The sequence below is a fragment of the Schistocerca americana genome, chromosome 7 (genome assembly GCF_021461395.2).
Source record: "Schistocerca americana isolate TAMUIC-IGC-003095 chromosome 7, iqSchAmer2.1, whole genome shotgun sequence".
Taxonomy (NCBI): Eukaryota; Metazoa; Arthropoda; class Insecta; order Orthoptera; family Acrididae; genus Schistocerca; species Schistocerca americana.
In genome coordinates, this window is record NC_060125.1 from 617,640,653 (window position 1) to 617,655,644 (window position 14,992).

Genomic DNA, 14,992 nt, shown 5'->3' on the forward strand with positions numbered 1-14,992 from the left:
AATGGCAGGTTATCAACATTTAAGTGGGTTTCAACGCGGTATTGTAGTCGGCACGAGCGATGAGTCACAGCATCTCCGAGGCAGCGATGAAGTGGAGATTTTCCCGTACAATCATTGTACTGGTGTACATAAACATCAGGGATTCGGTAAAACATATGATCACCGACATCTCTGGGGCCGGAAAAAGATCCTGAAAGAACGGGACCAAAGACTATTGAAGAGAATCGTTCAACGTGTCAGAAGTGCAACCCTTCCGCAGATTGCTGCAGATTTCTGTGCTGGGCCATCAACAAGTTTCAGCGTACGAACAACTCAACTAAACATTATCGACATGGGCTGTCGGAGCCAAGACCCACTTGTGTACCCTTGACCACCCCACGACACAAAACTTTACGCCTCGCTTGAGCGCGTCAACACCGAAAAAAATGGAACCAATTTTACTCACATAGATGGTTCAAATGGCTCTGAGCACTATGGGACTTAACAGCGGAGGTCATCAGTCCCCTACAACTTAGAACTACTTGAAACTAACTAACCTAAGGACATCACACACATCCCTGCCCGAGGCATGTGCGACGGTAGGGGTCGCTCGGCTCCAGACTGTAGCGCCTAGAACCGCACGGCCACTGCAGCCTGCGTCAACACCGACATTGGACTATTAATGACTGGAGACATGTTGCCTCGTCGGACGAGTCTCGTTCCAAATTTTACCGAGCGGATGAACGGGTACAGGTATGCACACAAACTTACGAATCCATGGACCTAACACGTCAGAAGGGGACTGTTCAAGTGGGTTGCAGGCTCTGTAACGGTGTGGGACGTGTACGTCTAGATACGACTCTGACAGGTAACACATACATAAGCATCCTGTCTGATCACTTGCATCCATTCATGTCCATTGTTCATTCCGACGGACTTGGACAATTGCAGCAGGACAATGCGACACCCCAGAACTGCGACACGTCCAGAACTGCTACGGAGTGACTCTAGGAACACTCTTCTGAGTTTAAACACTTCCGCTAGCCACCATACTCCGCAGACATAAACATTATGGAGCATATCTGGGATGCCTTGCAACATACTGTTGCGAAGAGATCTTATAAAGGCACATTTGCATGCCGTGCGAGAGTTTCCTCGGAAACGCGAAATCTTAATTAAATAATTAATCTCTGACAAATAAATAAAGCCTATGGCACAGAACTGCAGCGCTATGCCGCTGATAAAACAAAAAACAATTAGGACACTCTTATGTTTCATTAAGAAGATGTAGGTCTGGTAGAATAGCTGGTGCGGGAAGCACGTATATTTTATTAACTGGCACACCGCCATATTTGATGTTATATAAGAACACTGCGAGTTGCAATCACACTAGGCACTCGACCCTGTAAAGATTCTATATTTATGAAAGTAAGTTGAATTATTTAACTGTAGGCTTATTCGTTGGATATATCCGATTTAACTAACTGTGTAAACTTTTTTATGTTTAGTAGACCGTCACCTGTGTACGACGTATTGACATGGCTGGCAAGTTATTCTAATACTGAGATTTTGAGTCCGCACCTACCGCAGCAGTCTTTGGAAACGATTTAAATACGAAGTCCGATTATTTGAATCACATTTCACGGTCAACTACGAATAACATTGCATTTACGAGAAAGCCATTGTCAAGCGTCTGATACCAAATAATTAAACGTCCACGTTCCAGATAAGCAAATAGTAATGAAAACCAATCAGTATCATACGTATACAATAATTAATATTTTATATTATTTTTTTTATTTATTTTATAATCTCCACGCCCTCGTACTCTTACGGATTTATGGATAACCCTGCAGGATTCATGGAGTCAGTTGCCTCCAGCACTACTTCAGACATAGGTTGAGTCCATGGTACGTCGTACTGCGGCACTTCTGAATGCTCGTGGGTGCCCAAGACGGTATCAGGAAGCTCTACCATTTTCTTTGGCTCTGTATTATGTTTCCCTTCTAGCATATCGGTTAGGTCTGCCTGACGTTCCACGAATATGCGTGTTGCTACGAGTGCTGACGTTCTGACGATATTGCTTTGTGTGTGTGGGCGCCTCAAAGGGCCATGAAGGTGCAGATGAAAGGCATCCGCGTGGACCCCATCTCGAAGCACCTGTTCGACGTCGACGACGAGCGGTGGCGTGAGGTGATGCAGCTGTACGTGAAGGGCTTCTCGCCGGCCAGGACGGAGCGGCTGTCCTGCTGGCTGGAGCAGTGCGGCCGCGGCGTGCAGCGCGCCCTCTCCCGGAGGATCCAGGGCGTCGGCTGGAGGGACGTCGACCTGCTGGCAGTCTGCTCGCGGTTCGCCACCGACTCCATCGGCTGCTGCGCCTTCGGCATCGAATGTGGCGCCATCGACGACCCGCGCTCGACGTACCTCCAGCTCGCCCTCAAGGTAAGAGCCACTGCCCTCTACCCACAGCAAAGTTTATGGTGGCTACTTTTGCAGGGTGGATTGTTTCCCATCATTAGATGGGAAAAGAGGAATATGTGCTGGTGGAAAGAGAATAGAATGTATAAGATTTGCCGACGTCATGGTATTAGTGGCAGAAAGTGAGCGGACAGTGAATAACATGCTGATGGATCTGAACGAAGCTTGGGTGAAATATGGGATGCAAATAAACGCAGCAAAAACAAAGAGTATGGTCATCAGTACGAGACGCAGACTGTTCAATATTAAATTAGGACAATACACCATTAGCCAAGTAAGTGCATTTAAATATCTTGCAAGCACAATAACTGAAGACCTTAGATGCCACCAGGAGGCGAAAGCTCGAATTGCCATAGCGGAGGAGGCATTCAACAGAAAGAGGAGACTCTGATACGGCAAATTAGATAAAGGTCTAAGGAAAAGACTTGGCAAATGTTTTTTCTGGAGTGTGGCACTGTATGGGGCAGAAACATGGACGCTGAGACGAGAGGATGAAAAAGATGAGAAGCATTTGAGATGTGGATGTGGAGGACAATGGAGAGAATTAGCTGGGTGGAAAGAGTGAGTAATGAAAGAGTATTGGAAAGGGTTGATGAGAGACGATGTCTGCTGAAGGTTGTGAGAGAAAGGAAAAAGAACTGATTGGGACATTCATTGAGAAGGGAGTGCTTGCTAATAGATGCTTTGGAAGGACTGGTTTGTGGGAGAAAACTGAGAGGAAGAAGGAGATACAAGATGATAGACGACATAAAGGGAAGAGGAAATTATGCAGACGTGAAGAAAGCTACCATGTGAAAACCCGACTTTTGGCAGAACAATGATGATGATGATTCTCGTGATTAAAACTAATGCCACGTGCCACAAGCTGCATCCTAAGTCCTGAACTAACAGCTGTATATATTCCATTATTCCAATGTGTGTCTTCCCTTACAGTCTTTAACCTGCAAAGCCCCCTCCCGAACCATAGAGGCTACAAAAAATGGTTCAAATGGCTCTGTGCACTATGGGGCTTAACTGCTGAGGCCATCAGTCCCCTAGAACGTAGAACTACTTAAACCTAACTGACCTAAGGACATCACACACATCCATGCCCGAGGTAGGATTCGAACCTGAGACCGTAGCGGTCACGCGGTTCCAGACTGTAGCGCCTAGAACCTCTCGGCCACTCTGGCCGGCTCATAGGGGCTACAACTAGATGTCGTAACACATGTTGAATCATCATGTCCCTTCTTCTTGTCGGTGTTCTCCAAAAATTCTTTTCTTTGCCAATTCTGTTCAGAACATCGTCTTTCATTAGCACTTCTGTTCACCTAATTTCCAACGTTCCTCTGTAGCATCACATCTAAAACGCTTCGATTCTTTTCTGTTCCGGTGTTCCTACTGTTCATGATTGAAGGACGACTACAAGCTTCGAATAATATAGTAATATATTCCTGAATAATCATCTTGTGGTGCAGTTCTTCTTGTTGTCTCCGTGCTTGCTATCCCATATATTCCTGAAGCTCAGCTCAGCTGTAATAATTATACACGTATTACCCGAAGCAATGTATGAAAATTTGTGCCGGAGCGGGACAGGAACGCACATTTTCCTCGTACCACGAGTCATCACCTTCAGTGATATGAAGTAGGAAGAGATGGACACAGTAATTCGGGGGAAGGGGGCGTGGACAGAGAAAAGGAGGAGGAAGAGATGGATGGAGAGAGAGGAGAGTGGCAGAGGGAGAGAGGAAGGAAAGAGGAGGAGATGGAAAGAGAGAGGTGGAAAAGGAGAAGAAGTGATAGAGGGCGTAGGAGGAGATGGGCAGAGAGATTGGGAGGAGTTAAGAAATAGAGATAGCGAAGAGGAGAAAGGTGGAGGGAGAGAGATGGGAGTAGGAGATGAACAGCGAGGGAAAGAGGAGGTGGTGCACAGGGAGAGGGGGAGAAGAAGATAGAGAGAGTTGGGAGGAGGGGACGGATAGATAGTGGGGCAGCAACAGTCGGGTAGACAAGGGGGAGGGGAAGTATGAGATGGACATAGAAAGGTGGGAGAGGGAGACAGACGAATAGGAGATGGGAGTAAATCCATATCCGGGCAACGACAGTTACTCAATTAGTATGCAGATAAATCATCTACTCCATACTGCCGCATCGAATTAGTTCGGGAATGAGCTAGGCAGCCCAGTGAACATATCTGAAAAGCGTATGTCGGCACAAAAGAATTGACGTCACACGCGGTGCCCATAATGAAAACCTGTATTCTGAGTTTAAAACTTCATTGAAGTGCCTGTTCCCCGTGTGCCTTGTATTTCTCGCCCCGTCGTCTCCTGAAACACTGCAGGGACTTAGGAACACCCCTCTACATGTACGGCTACGTTAGGAACCCAAAAACTATCTGTGGCCGCATCTGCGACACGTGAAACTGCGCAGCGTCAGATCAGTGAGTTCGCCTCGCACCAACACTGTCGCGCCCCAGTGTGGCACGCTAGTCTGCTGGTCAATTGCCATGGTAGGAGCACTGCACTCTATAGGCGCAACGAATCTGTCCTCCTCGGGCAGGGTGAGCTGTATCAGACCCCTCACACGGCAACTCCGCTGAGAAAATTCAAGTTGAGCGCTACCGTAACCATCACGGCACAAGTTAAAAGGTGTCGTACCCAGCACAACACGGTTACTTTCTAAAGCGGGATTTTGTTACCCAAGCTCGTTTTGAAGAAGACGAATTTCCATACTTGGTAGCATCTTGCGGTGGGAATAATGTTGCGACGATCGACGACTCGTAGCAGTGTTGTTGATCACATTCCAACTAAAATCGGCTTCACCAGAGAACAGCTCTAACGGAAGGACACTACCATTAACGTTTGGACTGCATCATTGTTTGCAGCGTACCTGTACTATATTTGTAAGTTGATGAAGGGAAACAATCAGTAACGAAAACATAAATAACCGCTAAATACGTGCACCTTTTCGAAACACTCGTTGGTACTGCACACTTAAGCCCACACAGCATGCGTCAGCCTTTATGGACCTTAAGAAACAGGTGCACTAGGCACATAGTGCAGTGTTCCTAAATATTATTAACGAGTTTGGCGTTGAATCGAAACCGGTGATCATAATTAGAGCCACCATGCCCGTAAGAATTAAAGTGTGAAATTCTAAGGAGCCCTGTCGCATTTTTTTGGAGTCAAACAAAAGTTTCACTCGCTGAAGGGAAGTCTCTGTTGCTTTTCAACTACGTTCTCCAAATGATCACTTAATAATTACCACATAGACCAAAATAAGCTGCCCCTGGTGGAGCAATAAATACATATAGCGTAAGTAGGGAAAAGTTACATACATTGAACGTATCATACGGTAGTGAAGCCCAGTTCTACGAAAGTATTACAAAATACTTTCTGGGTTACCTAACTGTGCACATAAAATAACTTATGTTGTTGCTAAGGGATTCCAATATCAATCTAACATACAAGTTGTGGCCTCAGAGAAGTCGTTTTTCGAAATTACGATACGAATTATGATAACTATATTTACACAGATAGCAATTTACACTTAAAGTAAGTTAAGACGTTTAGAGCAATCGACAAAAGAGTATTTGGTTCAGAAGTGGGATCAAAAGTTACGCTGAAAAAACATTAACGATCAGATCTGGTGTTTTCGTTACTAGCTTCTGAGAATGAGATGACGTGTTGAATGGAATGGACGTCCTACTGTGCGCAGAATTATAGAAGCTAAATTATATAGAGCACCTATAACGGAATTGTCATTAAATATTAAAAAATTTAAAGCTTGAAAGTATAAAACCATGAAAAGTATATAACAGTAAATTGTGCAGCAACTAAGGTTGCAAGTACCGCACACAACTCGATTTCTGTAATCCTTTTCCGTCTACAATCCTTTCCGTCTTTTTTTATTTTACATTCATTGTTCTACAGCTTTATGATCTTAATGAAAACCTTTATACATCTTACCTACTTTCAGAGAAAGACCCTTATGGTTCTATACTTCCAGTGTTTTACAACCTTGGTATTTTAAGACCGTACTTCATATTTAGTTGCTTTATTTCCACTTTTACATTTTACTGTTTTATGCCTTTTACATTTTCATTCGTCCATTCGTCTACACTTTTAACATATAAACGTAAGGTTTTTACGTAATTAACTTTTTGCCATTTTAAGACCCATTCTTTAGTAGCACGCCTCCCTTGCCACCCTCCGCCATCCTCCCTTTTGTTTTGCGATAAGTTCCTATGGGACCAAACTGCTGAGGTCATCGGTCCCTAGGCTTACACACATACCTAATCTAACTTACGCTAAGGACAACAAACACACCCATGATGGAGGGAGGACTCGAACCTCCGACGGGGAACAGGAGGGGGGGTTGTTGGGGGGGGGGGGGGGGGGAAGTTGCACTAACCGTGCAAGGCGCCTGGGACCGCGGCTCCTGCGTTCTTTCCTCCCTTTCTGCCCCCCTCACTCCATTTTATAATTTTACTATCTTACGTCGTTTACAGTTTACCAGTTCACACATCCATTGTTCTGCACTATTAATAGTCGAAGAGAATTTTTACATGTTATATTTTTTTTTTAATTTTAACGTAAGGCCTTGCCTTGCCAAGCTCTTTAGTTCTCTACCACTCAACCTACCTGCTTCCTTTCCCTCTCCCAATCATCGCCCCTCCAATTAGCTCTTTCCCTCATGTTCCCTTTCCCCGTACCCTCTCCTGTACCTCTACAAGATAGTTGACCGCAGTTGCAAAACACTATATTCTGATGTGAGGTTGTGACAGACTAGACAGCTTGCTGTCACAGCTACTTAGGTAACATTTATATTTATGTACAATTGTGTTGTAATTATTGTGACATGTTATACGGAACATGTTTAGTTCTACGTTGTTTTAGATCTGAAGATGATCCAGAGGTATCTAAACCTTTCAAGTAATTAAAAAAGTGCAGCTAAAGAATTAATGAAGATTGATTTAAATTACGCGTCTGACAAAGTTGGAGAAGGAAGTTACGGAGAATTTGTGTATAGAGCACAAAAAAATGTTCAAATGTGTGTGAAATCTTATGGGACTTAACTGCTAAGGTCATCAGTACCAAAGCTTACACACTGCTTAACCTAAATTATCCTAAGGATAAACACACACACACCCATGCCCGAGGGAGGACTCGAACCTCCGCCGGGACCAGCCGCACAGTCCATGACTGCAGCGCTCCAGACCGCTCTGCTAATCCCGCGTGGCTATAGAGCAAAGCATCGCATGGATGTGAATCATGCAATTATGAGGAACCATGAAAGAAGAGTTATGACACATTTTAAATAATGAAAGGAACTAAGGTAAAACTGCCATCAACTTGAAGGTTACTCTGAACAACACAGAGCATTATTAGCTATGGATTGTAGAAAGTGATACCTCGTTGCCCTTCTCCTACTTGATTTCTCCTGTACTTTACAGAAAGACCGGCAGGACTGTGATCCACAGGAAACTTCAACATTTTTCACTTTAAGAAATATTGCCAGAAATGATAAGGGACAGATAAAAATCATAGGACTGACTGGAGATCGAACTCAAGACATTAAAGTATGTAATCTCGCACTTTGCCACACAATTAAAAGAATATGCTCAGAATCAGGTGGGCAGATATAACAATAAATAATTAATGTCTCTCCAGAATCGACTATGAAAGGAAAACTAGGAAACACTGACGAGAAGAAGTGGCAGGATCATAGGAAATGTGTTGAAGCGTCAGGCGTAGCGGGAACCGTACCAGGAAAAAAGTGTAGGATGAGGCAGACATTGGAATATATGCAACTCAGACATTAAACCTGCAGGGAAATGAAGTGATTGGTACAGGATAGTAATTCACTGTGGGCCACATTCTAACCGCCAAATGTCATCTATTACGTTTTAGAGTTCAAGACTTTTGGGTTAGTATACAATGCACTAATGCCATCCATTAGGTTACATAATATTTTAACAAACCAAAGTAAGTTACGATGTAGATTTCTGTCGTAATAAAATCCTCGTAGTGTTTGTAGATATGAAATAAGTAATCTGGAATTCGCAGGCAATGTATCCGACTCGACGAAAAAATTTCGTGGAGTTCCTGTCGATGTGGCACCCAGAAGTCGCCTGGATTTTCTTCTTCGGCTTCTTCACGCGCGACACCTACGACTTCTTCAAGGGAGTCGCCCTAGGAATTCTGCAGTACAGGCAGGAGAACCACCTCTGCCGAGATGACGTGATGCACGAGTTCTTGCAAGCGAGACTGAACGGCCTCGCGTCTGAGGAGAACACACCCACAAGTAAGATGCATTCAGACTTACGCTCTCGTGTGGCTAACTTGTAATTATTTGTATCACACGCTACATCGCCGTTTGACAACCCATCATTATCCCCGCGCAAATATTAACCGCCTGGTGCGAATAAGAAATAATAGCTTAATGACTTATTACAAGTACGCTGCAGATGGTATGCTGTCAAAACAGTAAGAAGGCATGAAAACAAGTGACGTGAAAAAATCCATTTTCACAATAACGTAATTACAGGGAAGATATAAAAACAAATTTTTGAAAAGCCCATGTTATTTAACTGGATTAAAATAAGAAAACAACCATGAGTTTTGTAAAATATTTTACATAAACAAATCGAGACCCACTGAAGACGGCACAGCTGTCGAAAACTGTTTGGATAAATAAAACATAAGAACATTGTGTCTTACATACGACGGAGTAAGAACATTTAATTGGAAAACACGGAAAGAAAGTTAACAGGAGCTTCCAGTCAGAGTGAGATGACCAGTGAAAATTTTTACCACATTAGTAATCGTACGGAAATGTCCTGCATGTCTGTAGCAAGTGCCATATTTATTTGGTTACCCGAGCATGCCCTCAGGCCTGACTCAAGCTATTATTGCCATTAATATATCCACTTCTCATTTCCAAACATTTGTGTTTGTGGTCCTGCGATAGGTTGCGTGGAAATAACATCACTTCCGTGGCACAGTTTAATGTAAATGCCTTTCTTGTTACGTAAGTCCATTCATTTTGTTTCAGCTAATATAATTACTGTAAGTACCCCAGCGACAGGATAAGAACCTATGCCATTCCCCTGTGCTGTTATTATGCATACCCAAAGAGAGAACTGTGCTGGTAGTATTTGGAAGTCATACATGAAATTATGAATGAAAATAATGATTTGAGTCAGGAAAGTGGAGCATGATCAGATAGCATAACTGTACAGTATCTTGATTCCATTGCAGGTCTGGTAGAAATTTTCATTAGTCATCGCATATACTTGGAATTTCCGACCGATATTCGCTGTTGTAGCTTCATATCGTGTAATCTTCATTGATTCATCATGATGCCTTCATTTAATATCAGTAAATAGGCTTTCATTTACTGGTAACGTGTATACATAAATATTTTCGTTTGTCCCGAAAAACGTTAGATATCACTACGGTTACAGTGGTGGTGGTGGTTAGTGTTTAACGTCCCGTCAACAACGAGGTTATTAGAGACGGAGCGCAAGCTCGGGTTAGGGAAGGATTGGGAGGGAAATCGGCCGTGCCCTTTCAAAGGAACCATCTCGGCATTCGCCTGAAACGATTCAGGGAAATCACGGAAAACCTAAATCAGGATGGCCGGAGACGCGATTGAACCGTCGTCCTCCCGAATGCGAGTCCAGTGTGCTAACCACTGCGCCACCTCGCTCGGTGGTTACAGTGGAAGTAACAGTAGTGGACCTGCCTGGGACCATAACGAGAGTAAGAAAGAACCTCAGTTTAGTAAAAATTGTTATTGCGCTTTCCGTTATACTTCTTTTAATGGTTTGGTCTACTAAGGACTACATGACTAACTTTTCCCTTCTTTTTTCCCCTTTTTTTTCTTACCAACAATTTCTCATTCTTTTCCTGTGTTTTTCTCTTCTTTCTTCTATCTATTTGACGCCTGTGTTTTTTTATTTGTTACTCCTGAAAGCCTTTGAAACTATTTACTTTCTCACATTTCTTTAAGTTCTTTGATCTATGTCACTGATGTTTTTCTATTTCTGTCACAAAAGTTAAAAATCTTCTTGTTTTAAATTCTTTCTTCATCTAATCATTTTAGGTGTCCACTGAATACAACACTTGACTTCCTCAATGCGTCTAATATTCAGTCTATTTTTTAATCATCTTCTTTATTACTTCTTAATTTCCTTTCCACATTTTCATATTACACTGATGTGATATACGTTATGGGGTATGCCCTAATATCGTGTTGGATCTCTTTTTATCCGACATAGTGCAGCAAATCGAAGTGCCACGGACTCAACAAGTCATTGGAAGTCCCCTGAAGAAATACTGAATCATGCTGCCTCTATAGCTATCCATAATCGCGAAACAGTTGACGGTGCAGGATTTCGTGGACGAGCTAACCTCTCTAATATCTCTCGTAAATTTTCGATGGTGTTCATGTTGGGCGCTCTGGGCGGCCAGACGATTTGCTGGAATCGTCCAAAATGTTCTTACAACTAACCGCGAACGATGTGACCCGGTGACATGGCGCATAGTTCTTTGGGACCACGAAGTACATGAATGGCTGAAAATGATCTGGAAGTAGCCTAACATAGCCATTCGCTGTCAATTATCGGTTCAGTTGGACCTTTGGAACCAGTAGTCCATTCCACGTAAACACAGCCCACGCCACTATGGCGTCACCAACAGCTTGTACAGTGCCTTGTTGACAATTTGGCTCCATGGCTTCGTGGGGTCTGCAGTACACTCGAACCCTAGCATCAGCTCTTACCAACTGAAATCGGGACTCATCTAATCAGACAACGGTTTTCCGAAATCGGGACTCATCCGACCAGACCATGGTTTTCCAGTCGTCTAGGATCCAACCGATATGCTCAAAATCCCAGGTGAGGACCTTAGGGCGATGTCGTGTTGTTAGCAACTGTACTCCCGTCGCTCGTCTGCTGCCATAGCCCGTTAACGTCAAATTTCGACAAGTTGTACTCACGGATACGTTCGTTGTACAACTCACATTGATTTCTGCGGTTATGAAATTTGGTATTCCGGGCACACTCTTGACGCTGAGGATCGCCGAATATTGAATTTTCTAACGATTTTCAAAATGGAATGTCCTATGCGTCTAGCTGCAACCACCATTTCGCGTTCAGGGTCTGTTAACTCCTGTCGTTCGGCCGTAATCACGTCGACTGAATACAAAAGATAACTCCGCCAATGCACTGCTCTTTTATATCTTGTGTCCGCGACACTGCCAGCATCTGTATTTATGCTTATAGCTATCCTATGACTTTTGTCATCTCAGCGTATGGTCCCATAACTTCCCTGATTATTTTTTTCTGCATGTTTTCTATTTCACCTAACTGTCTAGTTGTATTTATCGGCAGGCATTCCGAAGCATGAAGGCATTCAGATGTAAAAACACTGTGGTATTGCCGGAATTTTATATTTATGGAAACCTTAAAGAGGTTTTTTGTTAACTGAAAAGCTCATGCTAACATAGTTTCCTTCTCCAAAGTATATGGTGGTATTGTTTCAGATAAGTATTTAAATTTTGTTGCCTTTTTCTTTTTTTATATAAGCAGTTTCTATGTGTTTCGATGCCACTTCGCATCTGTCATATACTCTGTTTTTTCAAAAGACACATGTAGGTCTGGTTTCGTAGTTCTCTCTTGTAAGAGATTTACCTCCATTTTTAATAGATTCAGGTAGGATGGAAACATCGTCTGCAATCTCCAAGCAGTCAACAGGCAGTTTATCTATTTTCCAGCCCAATTATTATTTTATTAAATTCCTTCTCCTTTCATCATTATTATTATTACATTATATATTACCTCTCTACAGTGTGATGTCTCAGCTACATGTAGAGGCATAATTTCCTTTTCCATCTGTACAATCAGCATGAGGTAGCTAAGACTGTGTCTCGTACATACATCCCGAAAGGGTAATTAGAACAAGCCGCAGTTTTCATGAAACAGTAGAGGAAAATGTGGCGAATTGTCTACATAAGCAAGCATCTTTTAATTTTTACAGCTACCGAATTATGATAATTTTTTCAGTGGAATTGTATACTATATCTAATTCATTGTAAGAAGTCTTTGAGGAGTGTTTTATAGTCCTAAGCTATGATGAACAAATAGTAAGAAAATAACAGCGCCTCAAAGTACTGACACATTCATGAGGAAAGGTTGCATATACGTCTGTCCTATGGTACCAAATGTAAACGTTCACGTAGCACGTAAAATGTCATTATGGCTATCGGACGAAAATGTTGAGTGTAGCATTGATAGATGCTATAAAAATACCTTGGACTAACTGTGCGTCAAATGTCAACTCGACTTATTAAGGCGCTCGCGTATATTAAACCACGTTTAATGACTTTGGGACTCATCGGTGTATTCATGTATTTTTATCACAATTAAAAGTCGAGAGATATTAGCTCTCTTAAGTGTGAGGGCTATTATGTGTTTCCAGAACGACCGATCGATCGATTTACGAATCGATTTTCTGTTAAAAATTTGTGTAATTATCTATAGTAATTGCGAACGATGTCATGTTAGAGTGCCTTATGCGCAGCGGAATGTCACCGAATAGCTGTGACAACCTACCTGTTAGCAACTATAGTGAAGAGCCAAAGTAACCGGTACACCTTCCTAATATCGTGTAGGGCCCCCACAGGCACGCAGAAGTTCCCGAACACGACGTGGCATACACTCGACAAATGTCTCAAGTATTGCTGGAGGGAACTGACATCATGAATGCTGCAGGCTGTCCATAAATCCATAAGAGTACGAACGGGTGGAAATCTTTTCTGAACAGCACGTTGCAAGGCATCCGAGATACGCTCAATTATGTGCGTATCTGGGGTGTTTGGTGGCCAGCGGGAGTCTTTAAACTCAAAGGGTTCCTGGAGACACTATGAAGCAATTATGGACGTGTGGACTCTCACATTGTCCTGCTGGAATTGCGCAAGTCCGTCGGAATGCTAATGGACATGAGTGGTAGCAGATGATCATACAGTCTGCCTCGACCAGCTTGAACAGTTCCCTGCTGACATGCTGGGTTCATGGATTCGTGATGTCTCCTTACACGTACACGTCCATCCGCTCGATACAATTTGAAACGGGACTCGCCCGACGAGGCAACATGTTTTCAGTCATCAACAGTCCAATGTCAGCGTTGACGGACCCAAGCGAGGCGTAAAGCTTTATGTCGTGCAGTCACCAAGGGTACAAGAGAGGGCCTTCGGCTCTGGAAGCCCATAAAGTGCATATCGATGATGTTTCGTTGAATGGTTCGCAGGCTGGCGCTTGTTAATGGCCCAGCATTGAAATCGACAGAAATTTGCCGATGGGTATGTAACACTTCCGCCCTACTCGGACGTAGGTTAGCTATATAAAGCCTGTACTGTAATAAGTTCACGGGCTTCACCTTATGAACAAGGATTTTAGTACAAAAGTTGACCGCGTGTACCTAATAGAAGCAAGATCGGACTTATATTCAGTCAGTAACTACAGTGATGCATCAAGCAAATGTACAGTATAATTATTCTTTCGCATGGACAAGATGTATACACAGTAGATGTTACCTATAACTAACAATTCGGTCGAGAGCCTACTTAGGCAATGAGTGAGTTTTTCCTTGTACAAGTGGGTGCATGTACAAGCATAGTAACTCGTAGTAATGAAGTGTTATATGGCAAAGTTTGAAACCGGAAAAATCCACTGAACTAAAGTTTTCTCTTTTTGGTACTAATTTAGACGAGCTATATTTACACAACACCACACAGTAATGATTACTACGAACTGCATTTTGTATGTTGAGCAGACTGAAATCGGGCATAGATTGCCCTAGCGTCGACAATCTTAAAAGTACACACACAATATCACTATGAATAATGGAAAAACTCTAATACATTTAGGATTAATATAGAATTTAGCTTTACTGGTCAAATTTGATCAGTACACATCAAGGTTTGAACGAATGAACAAGAGCAAAAGGGGGGGCCCTGAAACTGTTATAGTCGTTATTCTGACACTATCTAGTACTGAAGGCAAATCAACACACAAAATTATCAATCTCTGGATAACTACTCTTTTGTTCTTTACTTCTGAATAATTTAACTGTCATTATTTCTGTCTCAAATTAATTAAATAACATCACTAACTCAATTCAAAAAAAAAACTCTTTTGTTCTTTACCCACATTTGTAACAACACACAGAAATTTTAGGCTCCTTTATGGCATAGATTAATCTGCTAATAATTTTCATTAACACAAACATTAAACTTTCAGCTTAGGATACTCGGATTGCACAATACGAGGTAAGGATCCTGTCTAGGTCAGTGATCAGGATAAGTCATGGCTAAAGCAATTCTGGTGAAAGTCACGTTATTATTTAACCATTAGAAACAGTTTCGACACTGGTCCACACAGATATACTTCTAAAGATGAAATAAATGTTTGACCTGTGCAAGTCGGTGCGGCGGTTGGCGGGCAGCGAGAAGCACGGCACACATGCAAGCACGGCTAAGGCTCACACAATAT

General features: G+C 42.7%; 1 protein-coding gene across 1 annotated transcript in view; it reads left to right on the forward strand.

The window, feature by feature from the left end:
* Nucleotides 1-14,992, forward strand: part of LOC124622369 (probable cytochrome P450 6a13) — a 90,328-nt gene that overhangs the window by 35,021 nt on the left and 40,315 nt on the right. The window contains exons 2-3 of the mRNA XM_047148048.1: nt 2,088-2,421; nt 8,505-8,742. Of these exons, the coding sequence (XP_047004004.1) occupies nt 2,088-2,421; nt 8,505-8,742 (572 nt within the window). The remainder of the gene's footprint in view (nt 1-2,087; nt 2,422-8,504; nt 8,743-14,992) is intronic.